We start from the raw sequence: 24,534 nt of genomic DNA, 5'->3' as shown, positions 1-24,534 counted from the left end.
GCTACTGCTGCCAGTGGGACACCATTTCTCAGCATGGTGCTGCTAAACATTAAGCTGCACTTGTAAGTGGCTTGGCTTGTGATGATTTGTTATCCTAGCTATACCCATGGTGAAAGCCAGGGAGATACAGGAATCCAGGCACCTCAAACATTCTGAAAATAGTGTGGGTGTCAAAGTCATTAGTGAGCTTCTGAAAGGCTGCACCCTAAGACTGGGAAATGTCACTGTGGAAGCCCTTGACAACTCCTCACTGATTTTCCCCTTTCTTTCTCAGTGGCACTCGCTTCTAGAGAGTTACAGGGGTTAAAAAGGCATCTTTAAAGAAAGGCTATCAAATGATTGAAGTCAGAGCAGGGTGATTGCTGACTCTTCCCAGGGCAGATCCCTGTGACCATTCCCATTTGGGAGCAGAAGTCCTGCCTGGGCATGCCCTTTTGTCTCCACGTAGGAGAGGAGAGCTCTTTTTCCCCAGGGTGGTGCCCATGAAGCTCATGCTTCTTCTGGCATATGTCTTGGCTTTTTAAAATGGGAAGCCACTGCTGGCTTGTTACTAATGTTTGTTTGTTTTGTTTGTTACTAATAGCTTAGCCAAGAAATGGATGTCACTTCTCTTCCAGGGACTCAAGGGAGACATTGGACCGGCGGGTGTCATGGGCCCGCCTGGCAGGCCTGGCCCTGTTGGCCAGCCAGGCCCCCCTGGACCCTCAGGACTAGGTAAGCTGAAAATGAGGTAAACCAAAAACACTGCCCAGGAGCATCCCTGCTCCCCAGCCCCTCCTGACTCATCAGGCACACATAGACCCCTCTGCACAAAGGCTTTGTTTGCCTCTCCGTCCATGGCAAGGAGAGGATTTCTCCTGGAGGCAGGGCATGCCATCCTTGTCCATGATTTTAAAACCCACTTTATGGCTTCCGATGCTTCAGATAAAACCAAAACTAAATCCTATGTGGTCCCCGAGGGATTTTTGTAGATGGCTACGATGAAAAGCCATCTGGCAGCCTTGGAGAGACTAGGTAATCTCCATCATCAAAGGTCTGCCTCTCCAGATATCCTGGCTTGCAGTGAAAAACTGTGATTTCTAATCAGACAGGACAGGTTCACCCTGTGCAGCTCTGCAAGGGAAAAATAGATGAGATTTAAGTTACAGTGTCATTAAGGAAAGCAGGGAAGAGAATGGAAAGGGATAGGAGTCAGGGGAAAAAGAGAGCAGGGGAGAAAAACTGTCTATATAATTAAATGCTTGAGATCTATGCTCACTGCAATTGTGTGTGTTGTAGAAATTATGAGAAAAAAACCTTGTAATAACATAATTGTACATCCTCAGAGCTGTGCATGCACATGAACCCTCATCACCTTCAGGGACCAAACATGGACAGGAAGGACAAGACATGACCCACAACACACAATGTCCCCTTCCATTTTGCTTTCCCTTTTCCTTCCCTTGCTTGCATTAGTGGACAGGAGGTATCTTCTTGTGGTGGTGTGGAAATGGGACATCTGTGAAGCTGAGCACAGCTTCAGAATCCTCACATATCTCACATCTCCCATTAAGAAGCATCTTTGCTTGAGTAAATAATTAGCTGGAACCTTTCAGAAGGCAGAATTTTACCACACTGATGGGAAGGCAGCCAGGACCTTGAGATTATTTTTTCAAGGCTTTATTCCATCCACAGAAACTTTATGTGTCAGGGTCATTAATCTTTTTCCTCCAGAATATAAATTTTGATCCTAAAAGACATTTCTCTAATGATGCAACTGCTTGCAGTATGACCATATTGGATCATAATCTAAATCTGCAGCGTAGTGCATCCTTGCCAAAGTTTGAAAGTCAAAAAGCAGTATTTTTAAATTAATGTTTAATTAAAACATTAAATAGCTCCTGTATTTTTAATTGGGTTTTTGCTGTACAGAAACCTGTGAAACAGCATTGCTCAAATGGTTGTACAAAGGCACAAGTCCAATCTGTTGTGGACTTATACAGAGATTGACTCTACTAAATTTGGTGTGTAGGTGCTGTAGAGTGATCTGTGTGTTCATCCTCTCCTGAATTTCTGTAGTTTCAAACAGGCTGGCATTTATTCTAAGCAAATGGTCTCTCTCTTCCTCTGTAAAACTGGTAGAAAAATTCAGAAGGTGATCTGAAATAATGTGACTGCGGTAAAAAAACAGGCATCTTTCTCCTGAAGTACTGGGATTAGTGCCCCCCTTCAGTTCCCAGTGGAACTGGTGGGAGCTGTGCCTGTCTGAAAACTTGGGTAAATGCATACATCCACCTGACCTGTACTTTTCCCCCTAAGGCTGCGTGTGTGTGCTGTGTAGTAACCTCATAACAAGGCAAGCTGGTCCTCTGCTTCCTAGGGCAATTTGCAATAGGACCAAAGGGAGAAAGAGGACTTCCAGGGCCTCCAGGGAGATGTCTCTGCAGAACCCCACAGCAAATGAGTAACCCATCATATGAGCACTCTGTGTTTGGACACAGCTACCCAAAAGTTCCCGCGGTAAGCAGGTTTTCTGGGAGGGGATGTGAGCAGTCCTGAAGTGCTTTTATTACGAGAAGTGTTGTACTCACTAATACTTTTTTTTAATAGGAAGATATATAGGCAATGTGTGATTTCTAGTACCCAAAACCTCTGAGATCCAGAGGTGCAAAAGAGTTCAGTCTCATAACTTGTTGTGTGATTGATGTACTGAAATTCAGCTGTTCCAAAACATCAGTAAGGTAGCACATATTTGGAAATGTTTTTCAAGCCTAGGGGCGCTCTCTTTCATCTACTACTGTACATATGTAATCTGTCCTTTTTATTTCATTAAATCAAAAAGCATTTCAGATTGGTCAGTAAAGTAAGCATACCTTTCTTGTTTGTTTGGGGCTTTTTTAAGACAGATTTCAGAATTGAATTTTGGGATCAAGTATTTCACATATGCAATAGAGCTTTCTCCCAGAGCACAGACCCTCAATAACAGGAGTTTCCACAAACTGTGAGAATCAGGTGTCTGGGCTCCAGTCTGCAGACATACACATTATATGGCTGATTTCCATCTCTAGACCTGAAAGCATTTTTATGAGCAAATTGGACAAAATACTTTAAAGGACAAGGCATTGATAAAATGTAACCTAGTAATATTTTATCACTGATTTCCTTGGGCTTTGTGGCTATTGTTTATGTTCTTCTCCTTCTGCTGGGCCCTGCCTCATTAATCTGTGCAGTGCAGCACTCAGTCAGCGATGAAGATGCGCCCTTGGTGCTGTGTGCCAGCACAGCTCAGCTGCTCTCCCCATGCAAGTGGAGATGGTGTGGTGTCTGCTTGTCTCTGAATGCCAATGAGCAGCAATTGGCTTTGTCAGAGCCCCACCTGTCACAGTGTCAGAAAGCTGTCACGGTGGTGGAAGGGACACACTCACAGCACCGTTAAACTGGGTCATTGAGCTCAGCCTTTTGCACAAGTGTGTTTCAAGTCTTGGCAGCTGGGCCAGCTGCTCCTTCATCCCTGGCTGTGCTGCATGAGAAAAAATCCTCCTGTTGTTTTGAAAACATAATGGTGAGAGATGAATGTGCTGAAATAAAGGTGCACATCACACCACACTGCGTGCAAAAAAAAGCCCATTGTGTACTTTGCAGCCTGGAGAACTCATAGGAAAAGCTTTAAGGCTCTCAACATAATGTAGAGATCTCATTACCCTCCTTCTCCATCAGGCACTGTCTTAAAAGATAGTAATGATAGTAATAGATCTTAAAAGATACTAATGAGAGTGTAAATATCTAAAATACCATACACTATCACTATGAGCCACCTGGTGCCATTTTTTTGCCAGGAATGTGGGGTAGCAAAAAAGCAAGGCTTAGCTCTGGAAATGAGGCCCTTCCAGAGCAGCGTTCCCTGTTTTCCTGCCTGCCCCATTTGTTTTACTTCCTCGAGTTTAAAGAACACTTTAACTTAAACCAGAGCTTAAACATCACTATTGTTTATTCTGTCCAGATCCCCATGTAGCAGCTTTGAAGTCTGTCTTGGGCCCCTTGAAAGCTCTTGTCAGGGTTCTATAGCTGCACATGGAAAAGACCCAGAGGTGGTGCTGTGTGCCCTGTGGTTTGCCAGAGCAGCACAACCTCAGTGCCACCACCCGTGCAACCAGCAGCTCCTCCAGAGGAGGGCAGAGGCTGGGAAACAAAGTGCTGGTTTTCTGTCATTGGCTTAGATTAATTTCATTTTTTAAATCTTGTGCAATTTTAAAGGCTGATATCTGTAATGGCTTGAGACAGCATAATTTTGTTATTGATTTCAAGAGAAATTGGAGCTCTGGGGCTGGGCCCTGAGCTCCTGAACACAATTACAGAATCAGTTCTGTGATGGCTTCCTATTTATTTGCTCCCTTTCATTCAAGCTGAAGGCATTTTTATTCAATGCTGCTATGATGAAATTGGCCTTTGTCCATGGTTATGGGAATGTTCTCCTATGTAAAAATTTCAAGATAACATGTTTTTAAAAGAGCCAATTCTGTTTATGTTGGTAAGAATCAGACTCAGACCTAAAACTATTTTGCCCAGAAACACTGCATTTGCTTTTTCTTAATTTAAAAAATGGCTTGAATCTTACAAAAATTAAATTGATTAGGCTGCTGAAGGAAAAGATTATTTCCTAATGCCTTTTACATCCAATTTCAGTGACTGAGACATTAAAGAAATGGGTAAGAGAGCAGCTTGTCCTAATTTTTCAATTTTGAACTATTTTTTTTTGCAGTATAATTGGAGACTTGGCTTCAGACCATAGTATATGCATATAAAGAAACATGCATTTTAGTGTCAATTAAATCTAAAGAAATAACAAAGAGGTAGAAGTTAAGTGAAGGTTGTATTGAGCCATGCACTATTTATCTTGTAGCCACAAACATGCCTAAAAAGTTATAGCCAATCCACAAAAAGCACTTATGTCCTTTTGGATTTTGCAATTGCTTCAGCATCAAACCATTTGAGCATCAGAAAGTTCTTCTCAGTAGTGATTGTGCATCACTATTTGTATGATTTTTACTTGAGGATGTGCATTTCAAAACAGGGGCCCAGGAAAGACCATTCTTTCCATTGCTGTAGGTTCTCACCTCTTCTCTTTCTGAAAAAAACAGAACCATTTTCCTATATATTATTTACCTATTTGAAGATACATATGCCAAACTAGATTCTGTGATAATCCAAAGAACTTCTTGAGAAGGTTACCAATCACCTCTTTTTGTGTGCCCCAGATTTTTGTGGTGAACAATCAAGAAGAATTGGACCGGTTAAACACCGAGAACGCGTTAGCATTTAGAAGAGATCAGAGATCTTTGTATTTCAAGGATACCTTTGGATGGCTCCCAGTCCAGGTGAAAATATGACTGTGGTCTCAGAAAATCCTTGAGTGTATGTTCCATTTTGAAATACAGAACATACTTCTGTACTTAAGGTGCCATACCAAATCAGTTAAGCAAATGGGGAAAAGCTCATTTTTGAACACTGCCACAACTGTACATAATTCTGTGAATTTTACTCACAGGGGTCTTAATTACTGAGGAATTGATTCGGCAGTGTTGCGGGTTTTGCTAACTTCCCTGTGAACCACTGGTGAACAAACTGGAGCAGAGTTCAGGGAGTTATGGTGGTAAAAATAGTTTTTATTAATACAAAATAAGGCAAAACTCACCAGGGTATGGAGTTGCAGAACTAAAACCCTGCAAACCAAAATCACATATTTCCTTATTGCTTCAAGGAGCTGAGTCCTGCTGAAATTAGCAACAGCATCTTTCTTGTGTCTGCTGGACTTCGGATCAGACTCTGTATAAACCTTCTAACCAACAAATAACAAGCCATAGAAACCTGGTTGTGGGACCTGCCCCCCAGAGCCCTTCTCCTCTGCTTGCTACCCAGGCTGCTGCTGGTCTGGTTCAGTAACTCCTGTGTGTTTGCCTGGCCAGCTCTCCCCTCTGTACCCCGTGGATTACCGCCTGGAGGAGGGGGGCACCTGTGGAGATGGCATTGTGCAGGATGGGGAGGAGTGCGACGACGGCAACGCGGTGGTGACCGATGACTGCATAAGTGAGTTACAGCACAGCAGGAGGGGCTTCTTCCTGCCAGGGAAGGTGCATTAGTTGTACCACAGGGTACACTGCTCATGTGTGGGAGAGCTTGTGTGGTTTGTGGATCAAGGGCAGGCCTGGGGAAAGGGAGGCACGATGGCCACAGGGTGAAAACTGAGGCTTCCATGCATGTGGATGGCACACACCACACAGGACAGAGGCAGCAACAGCACTTCTCTGCATCCTTGCTGACTCACAGACTCTGCATTTCAGGGGGCATCCAGCAGCTGGTTTACACACACACCTTTCCTGGGGGCTGCCAGCTCTCTCTAAAGCTGTAGCACACCTTTGCAGTGCAGCACAGCCCGTGGGATAGATACTGGAGCCCTTGGGATGGACACTGTTTCTTACAATAAAATAGATCCTGACTCCAGAAACACTACTTCGGATTTTGTTATTCACCTGCATAGGGAAGGTGTCAGCCCACTACCTTCACTATCAGATTTACATAATATTTAATTCATGTCTACTCCATCTTCCTTCCATTTTGCTGATTGTGGATAGCAAAGAGCACATAAGCATTTGAGCAGCTGTGGTAACCTTCACTTCCTCCTCTCTAAGTTATTTTTACATCTTGAATCCTTCCCCAGAGCACAGCCCTACACCATCTCCACATAGTAGGTTTGGTGCTCTGTTGTTCCCAGCAAAGGGATGCTTCTTCACATTTCAGAGCAGCGTCACTCAACACTGAGAGATGCAATTTTTCATTTATATATCACTCACTGACTTTGAAAATGGGGTATATGCAGCTATGCCCTGTGCGAGTTTCTCCATCCAGCTGTCCATCACCACCCTTCCCCTTATGACTTAGGAATCCCAGCCAACTTCTCAATGACAACAGGAAAGAGATTTCAAAGGCAATTCCGTCTCAACAGGTCTAAGGAGACACATAAATAAAAGCCCCTCTAAGCCTGACTGACTGCAGAGTACTCCAGAGAGACAGCAGACAACCTCTCTCCTGTTTCCAGACATGAGGAAACGATTAAATTAGAACTTGTAATCAGCTGTGGGCAACAACCATGTGGCGAGATAGTGTTCATTAGTCCCAGTGCCCGCAAAATTGTGCACTCTGTGTCTGAGGGCACATCATGTTCTCTGTGTTATGCATTGGGCAAAGCCTCAATGGAGGCCTTGCAGTACAGATTTCTGACACTGATGTGACCCATCCTTGAGTTATTTGGAAATGGGCACACTGTCGTCATTCTTCTCCTGTAACTGAACCAAAAGGAAAAGGCTAGCAGAATGTTAAATGGATTTTATTGTAAAAAAGGCTTGTTTGTTTTAGAAGCATCAATTTCTGACAAACACATCCTTGGTGCAATTAATTAATCATTTCTATTTGTTAATAAGTCACTTTAGCCTTTTAAAAACTCCCTGTTCCTGTCTGTTTAATCCTTTGCTTGATACCAATGGATTCTCCCAGAAGATGTCAAAGGGATTTTAACTAAACTAATTTGTTCATATTAGAAAGTCATTCTCAATATGCTGAAGATATCAAAATCAAAGTCCAATTGCTAAAATGGCAAACAAACCCACAAATTACTGCAGCCTACATGTCAGTCACCATGAAAAAGTGTGACAAATCCCACTCACACTCAAGTCAGTAGGAGTCAGCAGTGGGAAAGACATGATTTTGGCAACATTTATATATTTTATTTCTTTATAGACAGGCTGCATAATTCCGTTCATATGTGGAAACTCACAGCAGACAAACACAGATATTGCACAGAATTGGGTAAAGGTCTAGGCTGGGAATTCCAAACCAGTTATCCGCCTAAGATTATTTTTTTAAAATTGTGACTTCTCCAAATCATTTATGTTAACTGTATTTTATGTTTCCCTTAACTTGTTTTGATGGTAATTATTTATGGCAATAATAGGTTTGGAATCAGTGCTGTTGTAATTTGTGATTCTATAGTAATTATTTTTAGTATTTAGCCATTCTTTCCCTTCATCACTGAAATTAATCTAAAAAAGTACATTCTTTGTAGTGAAGAGTACTGCTCCTCCTAAGACAGCCCTTACAGAATGCCTTCCCCAAAATGTCTTGCTTTATAATTAACCCTTAAAAAGCTAGTTCCAGTTACTTCCCCTGTTTCTTTTACTTGTGAAGTGCCTGGAAGGTGTTTGTTTCTTTATTTTTCACTAGGGTGCCGCCGTGCTTACTGTGGAGATGGCTACAAGCATGAGGGCATTGAAGACTGTGATGGGATGGATTTTGGATACTTGACATGTAGAACTTACCTTCCTGGGTATGTAAGAGGAGGTCTTCACTTGGCTTTGGTGGGTTTCTTTGGTTTGTTTATGGAGGGGGTTTTTGTGTGTGTTTTTCCTTTCTTTTTTCTCTTTTCCAGCTTTAAAACAGAGGAGTTTCACCCACTTGAAACTTGTTCCACTGGGACCACTGCAAGTAGTAGGGAAGAAAGAGTCTACCAAATTATTTCTGTATATAATTGACTTTAAGGGCTAAATCTCATTTCACAGTAAGAAGTACATGCCTCTTACTGTACAAAACAAATGAAGGTCACATAAACCTAGGTTTGCCCATTTCTTGCCAAGATTTCCTTATCTGGTCACATTAATGTCCAGCCATAACATAAGAAAAGTAGGAAAGACCATGACAAGATGATCACACTGAAGGGAAAAAAAAAAAACGCACAACATCCAAACCACAAGCTTGTACCAACTTCTTGCTGCCCTTCCCATCGATGGGTACTCTGGGGGTGTATTTGCTTTGAATCAAGCAGTCATCTGTCAGCTTTTCCAACGTGCAGGAAATTCATTCACCCGCAGATGCAAAGCCATGCATCTGTGTAGCAAAGTCCTTCATTTAAAACATCTGCTTACTGTTCACTTGCCTTCTCTGCCTATTGTTTAGGCAGCTTCCTGTGGTCGGCGTTTTGCCTCCAGCAGCAGCACCTCTATTTAGCTGTCAGGTATTGTTAGTGGCTAACAGGAAACATTTAATTTGCAAATTAAATTATGTGCAGAGCCCTCATTATTCAGGGAACAATAATGTGCTAATTGACAGGAATAAGAAACCACATGATGTCTTTGTAAATCTAGCGCTGTGCTAATCCTTCCACTGTAATTGTTGGAGCACTTTTGGTATAAGAGGTTACTAAAATCCAGACCAGTCAACCTGACAAAACTGAAACATTTTGCAGAGACCTCATCTTCAGACAATGTGGAGTTGTTCTCTATGGTGAAAACTACTCCCTTCTAAGAGTCTGAAATTTGCTGCCCAACATAGCACCACAAAAACTTGAGGAAAACTTTATAAATTGCACTTTGCTCGTATATTCAAGTTGTGGAAGAGCAGCCGAGATCTTGTATTTTTGTGGTAGTCTGCAAATTATCTGCCAAACTAAAGAAAAAGCTGTGAATCACGAGAAAGTGGGCTGAGTATGTGAGTATAACACTCCCATGGGAGTTTTACCCCCAAGTAACCTTTCCTCCAAGAGCTCTGCTGCAACTGATTTTCCCATTTTTTACTCTTTCCAGCCCACAGATCCCTCCTCCTGTTTCACACACCTTCTCTTCAGATTTGATGGTAGTCTGAGAATGTGGGTTATCCTAGGACGTAGTTTTAAAGCGGCATGGCTTGACGTTGTGGATGGGTTATTCACTTAGACATTCCAACAATAAACACTCATTTAAATTCTTATTAACAATTCTGGTCAGGTCTTCAGTAGGTAGAGTCCCTGCTCATTTAAGTCAGTAGAAAGAGAAAATCTCCGGTGTTCCTTATTTTGTGAGGACTCTTCAATTTACTCTTTTTATAATTATTTCTAATGTGGGAATGTGTCACTCACTATTTCAAGTACATGAAAAAGAAGTTAAAGGACAGGCACAGTCATGCCTGCTGCAGCTATTGGGAGTAACTGGAAAAACACTTAACTCAGAGCCTCAGATATTTTGTTCCACAGCTCCCGTGGGTGAGCGCCAGGGCCTTTTGCATCCACCCCCATGAAATGCTCCAGTCCTCACGCCAACGGGGATTTTATTTTTTTAATTGACATTACTGGGAGTTAAGTCTTCACTCATAGTTTCTCCTGGCCCCCTGTTTTGCTGACAGAGGAGAACACAGTCGAGCACTGATGAAAATTGCCCTCCTATTCAGTTTCCCATACGCTGCTGCATATGCATATTCTGAGGTTCTTCACTCCTACGGAGAGTTACAACCAGGAGCCATGTAAGTGAACCATACCATGCTTTGAAACTGAGATATTCTCTTTTATTCCAGGTCTTACGGGAAACTGCGCTGCACTCCTTACTGCTACATTGACTCCACACAGTGTCGATACTTCACATGAGGGAGCAGAGGTGGGCAGCATCCCTCGCCTAGGGGTGCTAGGTGCTACACTATCACCTATCCAAGAAGGACTGGGACAAAAAAACAACCCACCCACCTCTGGGAAAACAAACAAACAAAGACACATCATGCTGCTGATGGCCATTCTGAGATTTTTTTTTTAATATAGATTTGTCAGATAGGGAAAAATAGGACCACTGCATCCTGTCTTAATAGAGAAATAAATGTCAAGTTGTGTGTGCCAGTGAGACTTCCATGCGGCTGCAGATGGCTCTCCATCACAAAAGCAACATTAAACTACTGGAAGCTGAGTTTCATTAACCAGGAATGCCATGTAACAATTACCTCGACTTAGCACTGTTAAACCAAAATATAGTCTCTTCAGGGGTTTTGTCTTTAACCCTTCTCTGCATAAACACAAAGCATATCTTGGATGCAGTGTTTAGAGGGACTTTCTCTTTTATTACAATGTGAACTTAGCAAATGTTGCATCCACTAGAGATGACTTCAGCAACTCTAAGGTTACCAGTGCTCCTTCATTGGTCAAAGGAGTTGAAGTTCTTTCAGAATCAGCAAACCAGTCAAATAAGCTGGTTAACATCACCTTCAGGTGAAGGCGTTGTCTGTGTGTGTCTGTGCACTACAAGCAGTCAGGGGAGGCTGGCAAAATGCAGCACAAAAGGACAAACTGGACAAATAAACTGTGAAATAGCCAAGAAGTTCTCTCCCAGGAGAAAATCAGACAAGGAGGGAAGATAAAGAAGGAATATATTTCTGTATTTTTCTCCTCTGTGCTGAGCTGGCTGGGCTCTGCCTGACCCCAAGGGGCTGGGACATCATTGGCTCCCTGCCTGAAACCACAGCCATGTACACATTGTCTTCTCTCTGGTGTCCACACTGGAAGGTCTTTGCATTTGCAACCCCTTGTCTACTCAGCCATCACCACTGAATTCCCAGTTATCCCCTGTGCTCCCTCCCCCTGTGCCACTGGCTGTTTCTGCACCGTGTGCCCTAGGGTGTGTGTGCTCACTTTTGTATCGACAAAAATCAGACCATGGAGTAGGGCATCCGTGGGTGCTCGGTCATGCTGTGCAATGTACATGTGGGGTTTTGTTTTTTGGGAAGGTCTCTCAACTATATCGGCTCTGGTTGGAGTCAGGGTAATTATAGACATATTTATTAGCAAGTAGTAAAGAGCAAATTTCATATGGAAAGCATATTAAATGTTCCGTGAAAAAGAGTCTATAACAGAAAATGAAACCAAGAATGGGCAGAATTCAGGGCTAAAAGCCTTAAAACTAGGCATTATTTTCATACAAGCCACTCTTTCCTGCTTTGTGGTAAATGTTGTACAGGACTGTGTGAAGTGTGTGAGTTATCTGTGCCAGTGACAGCACTGCAACAGCTGCACTGACACTGGCACTTCTGTAGAGGTTAAATAAAGGTGGGTGTTGTGTTATAATGATAATGCATTACAGCAATTAAGAAACACATGCAACTTTTACCACCTGCCTAGAAGACTCTAACTATGCATGTATAAAGTGATGTTGGAAATCACCAATTAGCAACAAAAAAAGAAAGAAAATTTGTGTACTCTTCATGATTATCTCTTACCTGGGCTATTTATGTTGCTATGAAGACAAGTCACCAGCATTTGTAGCCCAGTTCAATGGTTTAATTTTTTTTTTGTTAACTAAGGTCTTAATAAAAGGTCCAGGAACCACTGGGACAAGAAAATTGCCACAAACTCTGGAAATCTGGGCACTAGCACAGCTGCCTTTTTAATTTCCTGTGCTAGAGCAAGCAGCAGGTTCCAGCAGCATCACACCACGAGGAGCAGGTTCTGGTTGTTGGGAGGCTCTTGAGGACAAACACACTCCCAGCAGCACATCCCTCTGGGTGAACCCCTGGCAGAATCTGCTGGTGTTGCCATCCTGGGATGGAGACACTCCATCTGAACTGCTCACCTTCTCCAAGGAGTTAATCTCAACCCCTCAAAAGGCTGGAGTCTCTTCACCTTTAGTTTTCAGTCGGATCGTTTTTCATTAAATGCTCCTACCTCCAAAGGACATTGAAATAACAAAGCTATGTGCATGGATCATAGAAAATGTAAAGAGGAGATGTGGTCACATAGGTAAAACTACTGTGCTGCTCATGTTCAGAAAGAGGCCTAACAGCCTGGTCAGTCTGGGAGCACTTGCACAGCATGGATTTTAAATGGACAAAGCAATGTAATATAAGAAAACAAAAAAAGTTTCATACTACCCTTACTCTCTTGCTCCCCTCAGAAGATAAAGCATGAGAAAGACACCTGGGCAAGTGTAAAGTATATATGATTTTAAATGCTGCAAAAGAAATCCTTTGCCCTCATTACTGACATACCTGATTTATCATCAATTGGGTATTGTTCAGCTGAGTGATGCCTGGTCTGATGCAAATTGTCTTCCCTCCTTCTCTGAGTTTGGGAACTTAAAATATTGTGCCAAGACTGGTTCAAAAGTTAATTGGAAATTTTCAGTTCATTGGACTTTTGTAGCAGCATACACTTTTGGGAGAGTTTTCTAATGATTAGTATGCAACTCTAGGCAAGTACAAAGCATTATGCCATGCACTGTATTAATGTATACCAAAAAATCTGGCTTGCACTTAATATGTGATTAAATATATGTAATTGCCTACTGCATATATTAGCAGCTCATGTCAATAAATCATGCTACCTTAGTTCCCCTATGTCCTTACTTTCACTTATTTAATTTTGGGTTTAACAGCATGGTTTTTAAATATAATTACCTAGTTTAAGATGCTGAGGAGGGAAAAAACACCTCTTTTCCCCTGCCTGCTGCCTCTCCCTGCCTGCCATGGGATCCAGTTCTGTGTGGGCACAGTGACAGTGCATCCAGTACTGTGACAGTGGGCACAGCCTGGGAGTGTGACTGTGCATCCCTGCTCCTGGGCTTGCCACTGCCTCATCCCCAAACTGACCCCTGCAACACACCATGGGCAGAGCAGCTCCACTTCCACTGATTTCTGATTGGAATCTGTAATGTACTTGGTTTTAATAAGGCTTTGGGCTGTGGTTTGGGGGATTATCTGCTCCTGCTACCTGATAATGTATTTACTGGCTGCTTTGTAACTCTCTGTCAGAGGCTGAGCTGTGAAACAGAGAGCAGCAGCCTCGGGTGCTGATGGACAATGGGAATGGTGATGTTGGCATCCAGGATTTGGGCACTCCTGGAAACTGGCAGCCAGGCCTGGGGAAGAGGGTCCTGCCTGCTTCCAGAAGAGGGTCCTGCCTTGCAGCCTGGGAGTCTGTGGTCCCAAGGCTTTTGTGTATAACAGGGAGTTCCAGAGAAGGGCAGTCCTTCCTGTCCCCAGGGGAAAGGAAGTGTATTGACAGACAGAGAATAAGTGAGTCTATTTTCTGCCTGCTCTTTCTAAAAACTCAGCTTCTGTGACACTCACCTCTCTGGCACCCAAATGCCTATGTCATTTGTCATTTCTCCCTTCCCTTCAAATTGCTCAAAATCATAGCTGTCAAGTCTGTCCTTGCCCATAAACCTGGCCATGCACCTCATCTGCTTCTTTCTTCTTATTTCCTCTAAGGACACTGAAGTTCATATCCTTTGTAGCCTCCTGAAACTCTCCAATGCCCTTGCTGCTCTGCTGGATTTCATCAGCTTCTCTTTCAGTCTCTCACACCACCCCTTTTCTAACATCTTCTGCTTGTGACAGCCCTGCCATATGTCAGCAAAGCCCCTTGGTCATGGTCCTTACCTTCTAAAAATTGTAGGATGCATTTCCCACTTCAGCCCCACCCATTTGTACAAGGAGAGAGGGGATTGATGGTTATCCTTAAACTGCAGGTCTCCAAGAACTGTCCTTGAGCACCAGCTGTTTATGAGGAATAACAGTGGTAAGTCCCCAGTTAGCTGCATTGGAGACAATTCAATACACTTGGCTGCCACATACAATCAGGAGATGTATTTTAAAAAGATGACCAAAATAAACCCAAGAGAAGGAAATCAGTGCTGTGCTGTGGTTCTTTGCTGATACTTAAGTCTATCACACACAATGCTGCAAGGAGATGTTTAAAGAGCTGTTGGAAAATTGAAATTTTAATTCACAAAAGGTGAAGCAATGAGAGCACTTTCTAAAAGACTTTCAAGTTCTTTCTCTGATAGCTTTTGCCTAAGGAGATGGAAATGGCAAAGCAAGGGTCCCTTCCCAGGAAAACATTCCCTTGCAAGGAAAGCACAGAATAATGGGCTATTGAACCCTGCTACAGGCAGCACAAGGTACTAGCAAAAGGACAGGCAACAGGTGAATGTAAAATTTAGATCAGGAATTTGGATCAGAGTAACTGATGCTTATTAATCTGCTAAGAGACCATACAACTTGTAGACAATTAGAGCACTGTCAGGCCTTAACCAAAGAGAGAAAAGGAACAAAGCCTAAGCAAATGAGCCATTTGTATCTTTAATGAACATAGTCAGTGAAAAACCCCCACAAAATTAATATGTCCATGTGTAATATGTCCTAGTTACATGCCCAGCAATGTGCTCTATGCAGAAAGCTGGTGTCACTCCAGGGCCAAAAAGGCCAGAGCAAAGCCCGGGCACATGCTTTCATTGCATCAGTAATTACTGGGGCACTTAGGAGGATGGCCCTGAACCAGCCCAGCCAGGGAAGGCTGCATGTGAAAGGATGGCCAGGCCAAATTAAATTAGAGGAGTGTACTCCTGATGGAAATTACATTAGTGGCATCCCTGGAAAAATCTTGGCACTTAAAAGGCACTGAGTTATAGCCCTGGCCTTTTACAGCTTTTAATTCACTCTGACAGTTTCCCTGAGCATCTGAGGGAGGGTCCAGTTTGGATGCATAATCTTCTCCAGTGACAGAGAAGAGGCTTTAAGCAGACATATTTTGCTGCAGCTTCCCACACACTACTGAGCAAGTGGCCCTCCTGCATGGAGTGCCGCCCAGGATTTTCTTTGGAAAGGAGTGGGAAGGAGAATGGTAGAGCTGAACCCCTCAAAGTCACTGACAGCAAAACCAAGGGATGCAGCAGGGCATTGCATGGAGCAGGAGCCACTCTGGGCAGTGTGGCTGGGCTGGGAAGGGGCCTCATGCTGCCACATGTGCACCAGAGCATCTCCTGTTCTCCAGGAAAAGCTGCCTGCAGTGCTGCCCCCAGGGCTAATGCTGCTGGTGGTATGTCCTGCAGGACACTGGGAAGGACAAAGCACTCCCTGAGCTGTTCTGCAGGTGCAGCTGGGAGCCTGCCTGGCTGGTCTGTGATAACACAAACACAGACATTCAACAGAGCAGGAATCTGAGTAAATGGCACAATAAATCAGCCAGGAGGAAGAGGAGGTAACATTAACCTACTCACACAGCAGCATGTTTAGTATATTTAGCAACTTGGCAACTGATCACCCTCTCTTAGTCGGTCTAAAGTGTCACCATTCAATGAGGGAATAAACTGACATCAGCATTAAATTCAAGCCCATGGCAAGGTGTCTTTGACCCTTGTGCCACGTGTGGAGGAAGCTTTCAGAATTCATCTTGAAGTGCAGTCAGAGCCCTGTCAGGGTCTGTAGCATCCTCTGTAGGGTAAACAGGGGGGTGGGTGTTGATGGTTATTCACTGTCACCCTCCTGGGAGGAAGAGACACCCAGTGGGATTTCCCACTGAGCCACCTCAGAGTGCTGACTTACACTGAGGAAATGCAGGCATGTAACACTTACTTTCCTTTGCCCTCCTAACCAGAGTACCCGCAGTTTGGTGGAGCAAGGAGAGAACCACTTGAGAACCCCATCTGTTCCCTGAATCCTTTGTGGGATCCCAGAAACTCTTCAGTGACTAATTTTGTTTGGAAGATAAGAGCTAGCATTGCTCCCTGCCTTGCTCATTTCAATTAGCCCCATGGAATTCATCATGCATGAATTGGGAGAGGCTGTGCTGAGCCAGTCAGACATTTGGGACAGGTTATATTTGGTGCTTCCCATGCCTTCCTCTCAGAGGTTATTTGATGGACAAATGGGGATATAGAGGAGCCTGGCAACCCTGATGCTTCACAGCAATGTAAATTTATTTTACACATTTCCGCTGGGTTTGACATTTTACCTGCCTGGCACTATTACTGCTCTGAGGACAGGATGTGCCAAGGAAGAAAGCATTGAGGACTGCTCAGGTTTTGAGTTGTTAGCAGATTTAAAGGGGAGGATGACTGATGAGGTGAGAAACAGAACAGTTCAGGCAACTGAACTGTGCAGAACTGGCTGGCTGAAATGTGTGCATTATGGGCCAGGATCTACAGGGGGACTGGTTGTGAAATACAATGAAATGCAGGGTGTAAACTGTGGTACCCCAGTAGGTTCAGATTAACCATCATAAACCACGTGGTGGCTGTAGTGACAAGTTACTGGTTTGTGTCATTTGGGCAGAGGTTTGTTGTCAAACCCAGCAAAGCCCCAAAGCAGAAGCATGGGACCAGTGGGAAAAGCTGGCAATCCTGCTGGTCTTGGTGGGTGCAGGGAAAGGCAGAGAGGCTTGCTCTGTGCCAGGACTTTTTGAGCAAGACAATATCTGGTGTGAAAGGCTGCAGGATTACAGCTTCTAAATAAAGCTCTGAGAGCTGTACCTGTTGCTGCCTGGGGTCAACAAGCTCTGCCTTATGCTGCCTGAGACTGAGCTGCTATGATAACTTCAAGACGTCAAATATTTGTCCTCTGCTCCACACTATCACGTTATTTGATGAGCAATTGTGTCCTGTAGGTTTGTCAGGGAGTAATCACGTGGCATGATCAAACTGCCTGTGGAATAAATGGAATAAATAGCTTGACATCAGAGAGTTTGAACTGGGTACTGGCAAAGAAGAAAAGAGCCCTAAGGACGTGCAAATAATGTGTTCATTCCTCCTGCATTCAGCAATCAAGTATCTGTCAGGCAAGTATCTGTTTGCAAGGGGACTCCCCTGCTCTCTCTCTACCAGTACTGCAGCCCTGAGGATGGCAGGGCTGCAGCTGCAGGGTACAGAGAGCTAAATCTTCCTGCCAAAGCCCCAAAAGGCCGTGGGGGGTTTCTGCAGCACGGTGGGGTGATGCTCTTTTTTTGCAACACTCACATCCATGTTTCCCAGCAGGGTGTCTGCTTGGTGAGCACATCTTTATGTGAAGGCTGATGACGTCTGAATTTCTGCTGTAACCATGGCAGATGAATTGCATCAGGGTTTGGGAGTGGAAGGAGTTCCCCCCACACCCTCAACAACTGTGGCTCAGCTGAGGCTGAGGGACACAGGCCTATGAGCTGTAATTTACCAATGTGGTTATATATGTCCTATATTTATTTAGGGTTATTAACAGAGCTTTCCAGGCCCTGCCTTGGTTCCACCAAACTTTGAAGCCCTAAGAAACTTCTTTAAGGCAAGACTCCCTACCTCCCTAATTTTTTTGTCGCTTTCTGTTTTAATAAAAAGGTAGTAACAAATAGCTATTTTTGAAAAGTTCCATTGGTCTAGGAATATCATGGTTTTATGTGTTCTTAGACATCTCCATCAATAAAAAAGAGAGCTCCATTTGAGATGGTTGGTAGACAAAAAAAATGTGATTGTGGACAGATAAATCTTCTCCCTGGATGGACTACATACTCACAGGCTGGGAACATTGCTGGATGATATAGGGTTAAGAAAATGTAAATTAATATTTAATTACTTTATCCAAAGCGGAAGAGCTTGGACAGGAGGGAGTCCTATTTCAGAAGGGGCGTAGTCTGGATATATGAACTCTCCACACAAGACTCACATAAGTAAACAAAGTGCTGTATGAAGAAACTTCTGGGCTGGCTGACAAGAAGCATGTCCAAGTGCTTTGAAATAGCCCAGGGTTTGCCCCAGATTCTGCTCAGGGGCTGGATTGAGCCCCAGGCGAGAGCAGCCTGCTCAAGGTGACTGATGAAGTGTGAGGTGGGGATAAGGAACAGTGACCATTTACACTCTGAGAGTGCACTATAGATGGAAGGTGACAGAATACAGACCCTTAAAAGACTCATGGGGTGGAAAGGGCATTTAGTAAGCTGGACTGAAGAAAATAAATAATGAAATGTCCTGGCGTGGTCCACTGAGTGACTGGGATGTTCAGTACATGCCGACAAGGAGAGGAGCATGTGCAAGAAGGTGTCTGTGCCCGGCTGGCACATCTGCTGTGGCAGAACTGGCAGTGCCTCACACCACGGCCAGGGGCACAGAACCGAGCTGTGAGGCAGAGCAGGCCCCTTGCTCTTGCTGAGGGGTTTTTGGCAGGCAAGCCCCTCCCAGCCTCTCCCCTTTCTTTTGGCAAGCAAGCCTCTCCCAGCTGCCCCAGGGCTCGGAGGGGCGCAGGTTTCACAGCCATCCACAGCATCTGCTGCACCCAGCCATGCCCTGCTCGTGGGGCAGAGCTGCCGGGTTGGATTGGGAAAGCTGCTGCTCCCTTGGTGCTACACGGAGCACTGGGTACCTGAGGCCACAGATGCGATGTCACAGCTGGGACAGAGCGAGGTGGGCGAGGGTGGCAGCGCAGCAGAGGTGGCACTGCCCAGCTCCTCCCGCCTGCAGGAAGAGGTTGGGTCCAGCTGCTAAGCAAGACAACAAGCAGAAAGCTATGACCTATAGGAAACTATGTGAGGCACGGCTGGTCTCTGAAGACTACAGATGAGCTGGTGATACCAGCACTGGAAACAGATGCTAAAGTGATTGGAAGTTATTTTGACTCCTGTACCAGGGAGCAGGAGCCCTGCTACAAACGAATTGATGCAAAATGCATTTTGGAGTCTCAGATCTGTTTGATTTTGGGAAAACAGGGAGCTGTTCTCTCTTTGGCATTGCTGTAGGGCTTTGCTCAGGCCAAACACCAGTGGATATTGCTGAAAGCAGTGAGGTACAGGCAGAGAAAGCAGCCAAACGCTGCTGGTTGGCACCAGCACCCACTGGGGAAGCAGCATCTTAGTGAAGCTCCTTGCTGACAGCTCTGGGAGGCTGTGTCACCAATTTCAGCTCCTCCTGCTGCAGGCAGAACTCCTGCACTCAGGGTGACACCGCCCTAGAGTCATGGGTAAACAATGAAAGACCCTGAAGAAATTTTACCAGACCTTGCAAGCCAGGACACCAGCAAAGACATACAAGTTGGTAAAAGGTGAAGCTTAGGGGAATGCCTGAACACAACAAAAGCTGGGAAAGCCTTTTCCCAAATCCACAAAGTTGGGGGTAGAGCCTGTAGTGCCCCAGCAGTGCAGCTTCTCTGAGAACCATCCCCCTACAGGGGCAGGGCAGGGAAGGGGGAAACTTTCTAAGGCTGAATTTTTTTTTTTTTTTTGCAACATGCAAGAAATGGGAATCAAGTCTAAAATCTGTGTTAGACACAGGAGGAGTGGAATAAAGAAATTTTCATTAAGAAATATATTAATTTCATTAAGAAATATATTAATTCTTGATTTTCATTAAGAAATATATTTAGGTCAATGTATTGAAATATTAGGAAAAAAACACATGGTGACATCTTGGACAAAAGCATTCAAATGGACAGACAAACACTTACCTTGGTTGCACCAATGTCTGGAAATGTCTGGCGCACTGCAGACCGAAACTTTTTTTTCAGGGAACAACTCTGCATTAATGTGTTAAATTGATATTTAAAACCTGTACTCCAGGTTTTGCTATTGTGCTGAGTTATGGCCCCATATTGTGCATTTCAGTAGCTTTTAACTTCCTAGAGGTCAGCAAAACTGCATGCCAGCCCCATGCTGCCTGCAGAGCAGGCAGGGTTTCCAGCTGGGCTAAAAGGAAACCAGCCTACTGAAGGCTGCACTCTGCCTCATTGCATTGGTCATAGCTTTGGTGCTGTGAGCTTGCACCGTCTTTCCCTCTTAAAATCAGAAAACACAGTTTTTATCCATACAGACGAACCCTAAGGAAAAAGAATATTTAAGGGTATTTTGGTTGTTACAGAATCTAATGTGTCCTCTTTGACATTCCCAGTTTAACAGCAGCACCTGTGTGTTCCTACAAACCCTACATGCTCAGCACACCAATTTTATTTTGAACCATGGATCTAGATTCCTGCAGGGACAGGAATTTAGCAGCCAGCATCACATGCCCTGACCTTTACTAACAAATACGGCAAACTGTCAAAGCTGGGGCTCTTTCTGCAATTCATCTGGGATCCTGTAACAGCAACAGATTCACTTTTCTAAGCAGCAGAAGTTGCAGTGAGGTGACACTTGCCTGGGAGGTATCTTTTTGTGCGTGGGATTTCTACCAGAACATGTCTGTGCAGGGCTGCTGGTCTGTGTTTGGCTGTTCAGGAGATTGAGGCAGTTTGCAGAAGGGACTGACAACTCACATTCAGCCCTTGCTGAAGCAAATACAACTCCTGGCTTTTGCAAGGATGATGCTCTGGGGCCAGCTGCAATTAGGAGGGTTCAGAATCTCTCCTGAATCCCATGGGAGACAGCAGCTCTGGCTGAGCAGTGCTGCTGCATTGGGATATGTGCAGCCCATCCCACCCCTGCAACACGGCTGGGTAGGCAAGAGCTCTTCTGCAGCTGAGAAAATGCTTCTGCCACAGCCCAGCTCTCTGCCTGGCTGTTGCCATTAAACAGAGAGACTTGTCCTTGCTAGAGTGACACGACTGGGTATCACAGATCTGCTGTCAGATCCATGCTGTCTTCAGATGGAGAAAGAAAAGAGAGAGGAAAGGGATATGTTCCACGCAGGTTAAGAAGCGCCAGTTCTTACCTGCATCTCGAGTTGACCCCACAGGAGTTGCTGAAGTGTCTGAAATCTCTATGTAAGAGATTCAAGTCCAAGGACAAATAATCCATGCAATTTGAAAATACAAATTCCTCTCACCCTGCCCAGCTGGGTTTTGTAAATACAATCTTCCCATATTTACACTGGCTAAGGATCCACAACCATGAACCAGACACAGCTTTTATTCTCACAGTCTGAACAGGCTTCATGTGTGTTAACATTCTTCATACAAAGATACATACAGGCAGTTTCTGTCAACCAGAAACATACTGGTTTCAACTGTTCACACAGTAACCATAACAAATGGAGTCCTGAAGAGCACTTTAGGCCCTATATTGTAATAAAAGAAACAAAATCCATGCAAGGAGAAAACAAGATTTAAAAACATGCTTATTTAAAATAAGTTTATTATAATGAAATAATATAAAAGTCTGTCAAAGTTTTAAAAACGCTCCAAAAGAAGAGACAGACACTGTATGATTTGAGAGATGATGCAGACTGGAAACTTCAGAGTATTTCTGACTGAACTGCTTATGGCAGCACACTTTGTGCAAAGCTTACATAGAGAGAGGTGATTTGGGGGGCACGAACAAGCCCTTAGAATTCAGTAAATTTAAAGTGTGAGGCAATATACCTTCTCCTTGTCTTTAAATGTATTTCAGTATGTATATGTTTTAGTATGCAAAGTAAGGCTTACATTAAGCTTAGCTTGACATAGATAAAAATGTATGCCCAAAACTGGCTTGAAAAAAAGAAAATAGGAAACGAAACCATAAAAGCAAGCTGCCTTGGTTTTCAGTTTAATTATTGTATTCTGGAATGCAATTTACTCACATAGTTTCAAGTAGACATAAATCTCAAACTTTCAACATGGCTTTAAATAAAGGAATCAATAACTTTTGGACACCTTGAATGCTGAAATGCAAAAGAAAGTTGACATACTTAGTGTTAAGCAGAAATAAGGAAATGAAAACAAGGAAGTTTCATGTTTAAAAAACCCAGCTTTAGCACATCTGAAGTATGTGGGGGGGAAATCTTACACCAAGAAAGGGATATTAAAACTGACAATCTAAGACTGCATTTTGAAGAACTGCATGCCAGTGGGATGGTGCACGTGTAAGTGAAGCATACGCCTATGTCATAACTTCAAAGCAAGTGCTTTAATCCTTGTGTCAACTGTGAGCAGGATCAGCTATGGCCTGGGTTTGCTCAGAGCCAGTAAGTGCACCCCTCCTGCACAAGGGATGTTTCATATTGCTTGGAGCAAGCAGAAGTTTGCAGGATTTATTCACCAGGGGGCTACAGAAGGCATCAACAAGGCATGAATTCAGTTATTTCACACAGCTTTTTTTGGTTTGTTTTGTTATCTGCACTATGCAGGCAAGAGGAGAGAAATAAGTACTAACTAAAGCAACAAAATGAAACAACAAAACCAAAAAACTTTGTGCTTTCATTCCTATGAGGCAGAACACCCAAGTCTGAAATGCCCCAATTTACACTGCCTGCCAAAGAATTAATTTCTGAATATCTGAGTTTATATCTGCATGCCTTGTAAAACATCCTGCTTTGCTCTGACAGCAACAGCTTTCATAGCAAAGCAGATGACAATGGATAAAAAGGAAAGACCAGGTGGGGAAAAAGGTCAAGACAGCCAGGTAGGAACAGGCTAATGATCTTCCCTGGTGTCTGAAAGGCAGTTTAAGCTTCCCTAAAGGTTATCACAAAAGCTGAAGTGACAATGAAGAGTTAGAAGGTACAGCATATGGACATATGTAGCACTTTTTTCTATAATGGCCCACACCCCTTTCCCAAAGCAGGCTGCAAACACCTGGGGCAGGTTTTGGGCATACTTTTTACATGTCCAACCAACTAAGCAACACCTTTCAAACTAGGAAAGATTTCGAAAGCAAACAGCTGTAACTTAAATCCTGATGATGCTTTACAAAAAGCTTTCAAGTGAAGGTACATGGCCCTTAACTTTAAATGCATCTGTAAAAGGGAGATCCACAGCACAACAGTGCCAAGATGGGATGTTTCAATGACTCATTATGTTTACACTGAAGCATTTGAGTACACAATTCATATTCTACAATTGTAATGACACAGAACTTCAACATGGAACTGAGTATGGTGACTTCAAATAGCAGAGGACTCCAGAACACAGCTTGTTTAAAAAGAAGAAAAAAAAAAAAAAAACTAAATAAATAAATAAAATAAAACAATCTGATTGCTAAGCAGAACTCGACTGAAATTGAGAGCTCTGCATTGATGTCAATGACATTATATAACAAAGATGTGTTCATGATCTCTATTCAAATATGCTGTGATTATTCAGTACTAGATAGCACTTCTATCAGATTGCTTTGGGATTTACCATGTCTCAGCAAGGATGCACACTGTACAGACACTGCCTGTCTCATATGCTCTATCAGACTTCTACACTCAGCTATACTAACTTCACAAAAAGCAGCCTTACTCCCCCCTAGGTAAGGCTGTGATTACTCTTATTTCACCTTGGGTAAGTAAAATCCCTGAGAATATGCAACTGTCAGACATTGAAGGAAACAGCCAAAAGCATTTCTAAAGGAAAGGGATGCAAACCTTCAGACTATGGCAACTCAAGAAAGCAAAGCAGTTCATGTGAAGTACAGACAGCCAGGGTGCTGTTATCTGAGAGTCATGTGGATGTCTATCAGTGTGCAGGTCAGTTGTTCATAAATGTCAGCCATTAAAAAAAACATAACAAAGAAAACAATCCTAACTAATCAACGAAACAAAGAGATGAAACAGAAAACACTGACCTTCTCTCCAATTCTAAATTTGAAGGCCAAAAATTAGTTGCTTGTTCTCTACAATTATTCTAACGCCATCCTCTCTGCTTGCCAAACTGACACCACAGAAACAGACAGTGAGCTGTCCATCAGTGCATTTGCTTCCACTTGGTCATGGTCTACTACATCCTGAGAAGTGTAACTTGGAGTTCAGCTCTGCAACATGCTGCATGGGTTTCTTTCTCAGCGGTGGTTTGACTGCAAAGATAGCATTCAGAAGTCTTAGAAGTGCTCAACGCCCTGCAAGAGCAGTGCATGGAGAAGTGCAAGTTTTGAAGGCAAGGAGACCTTGCTCAGTTCATTCTCTGCAAGGCCCCTGTTTAACAACAAGCACAGAGGGGTCTCCTGGAGCCACGGTCTCCTAAAAACGTTCTCAAGCACCAATTCCAGAGTTCAGAAAAAACAACTTCACATAAAACAGCAAGATGAGAAAGCCTGCTCTGAGGCAGGATGCCATGCTGATTAGAGAATATGTAACGTGGAACACTCTCCTTGCT

General features: G+C 43.6%; 1 protein-coding gene across 1 annotated transcript in view; it reads left to right on the top strand.

The window, feature by feature from the left end:
• COLQ (collagen like tail subunit of asymmetric acetylcholinesterase) overlaps nt 1–11,520 on the top strand; it is a 39,564-nt gene extending 28,044 nt beyond the window's left edge. The window contains exons 12-17 of the mRNA XM_030971601.1: nt 618–714; nt 2,360–2,499; nt 5,235–5,354; nt 5,943–6,063; nt 8,254–8,356; nt 10,351–11,520. Of these exons, the coding sequence (XP_030827461.1) occupies nt 618–714; nt 2,360–2,499; nt 5,235–5,354; nt 5,943–6,063; nt 8,254–8,356; nt 10,351–10,420 (651 nt within the window). The 3' untranslated portion in view covers nt 10,421–11,520. The remainder of the gene's footprint in view (nt 1–617; nt 715–2,359; nt 2,500–5,234; nt 5,355–5,942; nt 6,064–8,253; nt 8,357–10,350) is intronic.
• The last annotated feature ends 13,014 nt before the right edge of the window (nt 11,521–24,534 follow it).

This window comes from Camarhynchus parvulus, chromosome 2 (assembly GCF_901933205.1).
Source record: "Camarhynchus parvulus chromosome 2, STF_HiC, whole genome shotgun sequence".
In the NCBI taxonomy this organism is placed as follows: domain Eukaryota; kingdom Metazoa; phylum Chordata; class Aves; order Passeriformes; family Thraupidae; genus Camarhynchus; species Camarhynchus parvulus.
This window is presented reverse-complemented; position numbering and strand designations above follow the sequence as displayed.